This window comes from Phoenix dactylifera, chromosome 8, assembly GCF_009389715.1.
Source record: "Phoenix dactylifera cultivar Barhee BC4 chromosome 8, palm_55x_up_171113_PBpolish2nd_filt_p, whole genome shotgun sequence".
Taxonomy (NCBI): Eukaryota; Viridiplantae; Streptophyta; class Magnoliopsida; order Arecales; family Arecaceae; genus Phoenix; species Phoenix dactylifera.
This window is the reverse complement of record NC_052399.1, coordinates 1,100,703-1,106,817: the sequence shown is the minus strand read 5'-3', so window position 1 is coordinate 1,106,817 and position 6,115 is coordinate 1,100,703. Positions and strand designations below refer to the sequence as shown.

The window sequence follows — 6,115 nt, the reverse complement described above, 5'->3', positions numbered from 1 at the left end:
TGTGGCCGCTGTTACTCCAGTCCCCAGATCTTCGACTATCGTGGGTCTTGCCCTTCACGTGGGGGTTGAAACTTCATGCGAGATCCAGACCTCGGTCAGAATCCTCCTTGGGGAGACGCGAAGGACGTTGTCTTTGAGGTATCTTCTCTCCAAGCCAAGAAATGGATCCCTGCTCATCTTTCAAACCAAAAACACAAACCCCTTTCCCCTATGTGTTCCCCTTCATCCGACGGCGCATGAGGAAGACAAGTTGGCGAGCAGACATGAGAAGCAGAGCATGCCCGATCCCGAGGGACCCGACGCCCCCTGCTACCCCGCGTTGCCGTCGCCCTTCATCCGGAGTCGAGGAAGAACTCCAACACCACCTCTAGTCGCCTCCCTCGATCCTTTGCCTGGCCGCTACCACGCTCCACGATCCATGAAAATAGGTAACAACCTGCAAACCCTTCCCCTCAAAGCCCCACGAAGGAGCCGGACCAGAAGCAGGTTACCAGAGCGGATTCCCCGCTAACCTGAATCCAGTCGGGTTGAAAAAAAAAGAAAGTGCACGTGACCCTTAAGTCACGCACGTGGACCGATTGTGGGTTATCGGAGCGGGTCGAGCCCGATAATCCGAATCATATCAGATTCAAAAAAAGAAAAGAAAAGAAAAAAAGAAAAAAAGAAAAAAAAGTGTACCTATTCATCTTCTCCCTCTATCTGCGGCCTCCCTTCCTTCACCATCGCCGCCGCCCTCGTAGCGCCGCTTCGACCGTCACCGCTTCCACCTCGCCGTCTCCTGCCTCCCCTCTGTGACCGCCCACAGGGTCGCCCCACCCGCCACCGTCGCCATCCACTGCTACCTCCCCACGCCGATCTTTGCCTTCACCGCTGTTTCTTGGCCTAGCACCGCTGCCGCCTTCGCCCGTGCCTTTGCCTCCACCTTCGCTGCTGCACCAAGCCGTCACCTCCCCCCTGGCCCCCTCTCTCTTCAAGGGTTCAGTGACGACCCACCGCGCACCACCACCTCCCTCCTGTTACTCATCAGGCCGCCGCTGAGCCCCTCCTTCCCTCGATCCCAGACATCCCGTGAGTGAGCACCTCGATCGCTCTTCACGGTGTCGTTCCCCCAAACCCTCTTCCCTCTCCTCTCCACGGTTTCGTCCCCATCGCATACCACCATCGCCGTTTCCATCGGTGTGCCCCGCCCCCTTCATCTTCCACTTCCGCCGCACACAACCCATCTTCCACGTCGTCGTCCACCCTCCTTCGTCTTCCCCAATCGCCCCTCCCTTCCCTCCTCGCTTGCTTAAGGGTTTCGGCATCGAAACCCTCTTCACACCACAGCAGATTCTCCCCCCCCGCCAACCCTTCCTTGCTTCTTATGGGCCCAGGTCATCAGGCCTGCCCACTTCCAAGCCCAATCCACAAGCCCAACTGCACTAGCCATCCAGCCCTTTCCTCCCTCCTATAGCCTGTAGACCCGACATATCCATTGTCACACCAGCCCACAGAGTTCCCAAAACACTTCATCTGCAGGCCTACAGCCTCCAGGCCTGTTTCTTCGCCTCTTTCTAGTTCGCAGGCCAGTCAGACCGGCCGAGTTGCTGTGATCAGACCAGATTCGTGCCATTTGGCGAGCCGGCTTGCCGCACTCTGATCGTCGCCCTCCGTGGAGCCAATTTTTACTAGTGATGGAGGTATCCAGTGCTTCTTGGTTCGTTGGCCAGGAGCGTTCGATTCTACTTGGCTTACACGCGAGGAGCTTCAGCCGCTTGATCCGAACCTATTGGAGTACTACCAGAGCTACACCGAGCCGCGTTCATCGAGATCGATTTCTTTCCACCCAGAGAGAGTTGACGCGGACACCAGTGCCAGATCACCCGTCATTTAGGTCTACTGTCGCCACAAGAGGATGGTCCAGCCAGTTTGATTTTATTTTGAAATGATTTTATGTTATTTGGGTTTATTAGGATATTTTGTTATTTCATAACCTTTAGGGCTTATTTTGAGGGTCTTTTGTGAGACTAGTTTATTTTAGGGGGTCTTTTGCATTTTCTGAGTCTATAAATATATGGACCGTACATCATTTAGGATTATACTATGATGAATAAAGATTTGTAATTCTCTTCTTTAGCCTTGGTATGAAGACTTGAGCTAGGGCTAGGTGCGAAGCCTAGTTCTCTCCCTCTTTTCTTCCTCTTCTCTTCTTCCTCTCCTCTCCTTCTTCTCTCTTTCTTCCTCATTTTCCCTGTTGTCCTGCATTGCATCAGGACAACCGGAGAAACTAGAGAGAAAGAGGAGATCTTGAGCCGTGGCGGTTGATCGCGGCAGCACGGTGGCCGCCGGAGACTAGCGAGAAGAAGGAAGGGATGCGCGAGAGTGATCAATGACCAAAAAAGAGAGAATTTAAAGGTGGACTTTTGAAAAGTTGAACTCGGTTTAATGGAAAGATAAGCACAGTGCACCACGATCTAGTGGCAGTTAGGAGTGGCTCAAATGGCCGAGCATCTGCTCCATGCCAGACTTCTGAAGTCCCGACTGGCCACAATTATCGTGGCCTTATCGACACAACAAAAAGGGAGAACGGAGAATCGTGATCGCCTTCTCTACTTCGGCCTTTGTTTTTTCTTATGAATTATAGAGAAAAGTCGGTTGGGCCTACCATCAAAGTAGACTTAATTGGGCGAAGTCTCCCTACTGGCGCACGAGCTGTCTATGGCCAGGAACACGCGCGAGAAGTTCCGCCTTCCGTGAGCCAAAGCTCGGTCCTGCCGCTCTCAGCGTGGTAACCGACCCATTGGAGAGCGCGCCATGCGTCCTCGTAGGCCGCCGGGAGAGGGTGCTCCGGCGCCAGCCGGTAGTCCACTGACACAGCGACCACCTTGGCTTTGGCGACTAGGTAGTTGAGGAAGTTGTAGTGTTTGGGCGAGAAGGCGCTCTCGGAGATGAAGCCGCCACCGTGGAAGTAGAAAAGGACGAGGAGCTTCTCAGAGGGGTTGGAGGTGTAGAGCCGCGCGGATACGTTGGTGTTGTGCCTATGAAGACGTCCTTGGAGATGACGCGGGTGGTGGGGTCGAGGCGCGGGTAGGGGCGACGTCAGTGCTAAAGAGGCGTTCGATGCGGCTGTCTTCTTAGGAGCTGAGGATAACTATGCCGCCGTTCTCTTTAGCTATATGTAGCCTGGTTCTTGGAGCCTAGTCCTACCGGATTCGACAATAAAGTTTCCGGTGGAATTCCAGGTTATTAATAATATTTCCCATTTGGTGGTATTCTACCAATGCCTGCATGTACATCTGTCTTGTTCCTGTATCATTTTTTGGAAGAGTTGTTTTGCAAGAGAAAATTCACAATTAAAATGTTTCCTTTTATTTTTCATAGCTTTTCACCCCAACATTTTTTCATTTTTCATCCATAGTAATTGATGGTTATGAGTTTGATTTTGCAGATGATGCATCCCAAAAATTGGTAGACATCTAATTATCATGACTTTGAGTAATAACAGCCTATAAGGCAACGACGATTGAACCAAATTCTTCTTATTTGGTTATACACAACCATTACAACATCTTGGGTTCGATACCTGTTGCTTACTTGGGCATGAAACGAACTTTCTCGAGCCGAGGCCCAGAACCTAGCCCGAGCCCATTTATGATCGTATTCGTATCGTCGCCAACCCGCTACCCACGAAGGAAACCGGCCAACCGCGTCATCATCTCCAGCGCCTTGTCGCAACCAGGATTGAGCAGATGAAACACGTGGTCCTCCGCCTCGGTCTCCAGCAGCTCCACCACCCCTCTCCACCCACTCCCCCTCAACGCCTTGCAATACGCCCTTCCCCTGTCCCTCAGCACATCCCTCTCCGCCGTGACCACCAGCACCCTCCCACACCCCAGCCCCGCCAGGCTCGGCGCTCCCTCCGCCATTGGGTTTATCTGCGGGTCGTCGCTCTCCACCGCGCTCCCCCACGCGAAAGGCCACAGCCGGTCGAGCATCTCCGCCTCCAGAAACGGCTTGTCAACCCGGTCCTTCTCGCAGCCCATCCGATCCGACCCCCAGAAGTGCGGGTGTATCAGCACCAATCCTTCGATCTTCGCCTCCGCCCGCATCGCCATGTTGTGAGCGATGTTCGCGCCGGCGCTGTCGCCGCCCAAGAACACGCGCGAGAATTCCACCCGCTCGGCGAGCCAGGGCACGGGCCCAGGCCCCTCGGCGTGGGACGCCACCCACTGGAGCGCGCGCGCCGCGTCCTCGTAGGCCGCCGGTAGCGGGTGCTCCGGCGCCAGACGGTAGTCCACCGACACGGCGATCACCTTGGCTTCGACCACGAGGGAGTTGACGAAGTTGTGGTAGAGGGCCGAGAAGGGGCTTAGGGAGCAGAAGCCGCCACCATGGTAGTAAACGAGGACGGGGAACTTCTGGGAAGGGCCGAGGGAGGAGAGGTCGGGGAGGAAGAGACGGGCGGATAGGTTCGTGTCGGGGTCGATGACGACGTCTTCGGAGGTGACGCCGGTGGAAGGGTCGAGGGAGGGTGGGACTAAGTCGGTGCCGAAGAGGCGTTCGATGCGGCCGTCCTTGTAGGTTCGAAGGAGGGGGAGGAGCTCGACAGCGATTTCCTTGCTGGGATCCATCGAGTTTGAAGGGTTTGGGTTTGGGTAGGGATGGGAGCTACGAAGAAACATAGTTGGATTCTTCTCCTTCGATCGGTTATTTATATCAATGAGTCGTCTGAAAATTAATAGGATTGAAGCAATGCTTTATATATATATATATATCGATACCCGTCTAAATACCGCGAGCTATTGTCTTGGTGTGAACTGCCTCTTATCTTGAACGGAACGCCTCACCAGCCACAAAAATCCTTGTCCCGTCCAGTGTTTCTTGTTATCCATCGTTCTCGACCATTGTCAACTGTGATGCCTTCGGACTGTGGGAAATTAAGGTTGGTCCCACAAATTCAGAGTCTAGCGTCATTGCTTGCGTGCACCACGTTCTGGTGTCTGCACATTTCAACGACGGCTATGGCTCATGGAACAAAACGAGCAGCGATCGGCGGAAAAAATAGGAAATAAGACTTCTGTTGCCAGGGTAATAGAGGGCAGTGAATACCGCTCGTTAATTTTCTTGGGGGGTTCTTTTGGTGAGATGGGGCGGTTGCTGTCGGTAGTTATATTGGGTGGTTATCAAATCGTTTTAAGCCACTGCACTTCAATAATCCACAACTATAAAAAATTCTAATTTATTTAAAATACATGTCTCTTAAATAATAACCTTTGAGATGTCATCTAAATCTGATAAAATAAGAAAAGAGAATAGAATCCATTCTTTCATGTCTTGTGATGCTTTTCTTGTATTCTTTTAGCTATAAAGGGTTAAATAGGTTCATTTTTCTCTAAGTACGTAGATTTAAAGAAAAAAAAATTACAGTCAGGCATTCTATTACGAAGGTAGGTTTTCCAAGTATTCACCTACAAATAACAGATTACAATCTCCTCCTTGCTGGACAGCGATTTCCTTGCTGGTATCCATCGAGTTTGAAGGGTTTGGGTTTGGGTTGGGATGGGAGCTAGGAAGAAACAAGAAGATGGGTCTAGTTGGAATCTCCTCCTTCGATCGGTTATTTATATCTATATATGAGTCGCCAAGGTTTTTTTTTTTTTTTTTGATTCGATACACGTCCATGTACAGCGAGCTATTGTCTTGGTGTGAACTGCCTCTATCTTTTTCTTTTTCTTTTTTTTTTGATAAATGCGGCAATTTATGTAGCTCTAACTTGAGTACATCCTGCCAAATCACGAGAAAGCAAAGAGTACAAAGGAGAAGGAATATCTCCTATAGATGTCCATAGAAAATCTCCGGAGTGCCGGGCGACGAAAGAGGCGACCCAGTCTGCTGCTCTGTTCGCCTCCCGAAACACATGTGCTGCCTGCAGACCACCCATCTCCTGAACCAGCCTGCGAGAGTCTCTGATGAGAGGATGGCCATCACCATATCTGTCCACACCTCGGATCCAGTCAATCACCACCGCAGAGTCCCCCTCGAGATACACCCCCTCAGCTCCGAGGGACCTCCTCGCATATAACAACTCCTCCCATGCAGCCCGAAGCTCTGCTCCTACAACAGTGATCCCCGGCGT

General features: G+C 51.9%; 1 protein-coding gene across 1 annotated transcript; it reads right to left on the bottom strand.

Annotated features, from left to right (window-relative positions):
* Nucleotides 1–3,404: 3,404 nt before the first annotated feature.
* Nucleotides 3,405–5,125, bottom strand: LOC103718281 (probable carboxylesterase 2). Its single transcript, XM_008807022.4, has one exon. The coding sequence runs from the start codon at nt 4,659–4,661 to the stop codon at nt 3,660–3,662; it is 1,002 nt and encodes a 333-aa protein (XP_008805244.2). The 5' UTR covers nt 4,662–5,125; the 3' UTR covers nt 3,405–3,659.
* Nucleotides 5,126–6,115: the final 990 nt, after the last annotated feature.

Excerpts from the sequence above, each read along its gene's own strand:
- LOC103718281 (XM_008807022.4), bottom strand. The coding sequence starts at position 4,661 with ATGTTTCTTCGTAGCTCCCATCCCTACCCAAACCCAAACCCTTCAAAC.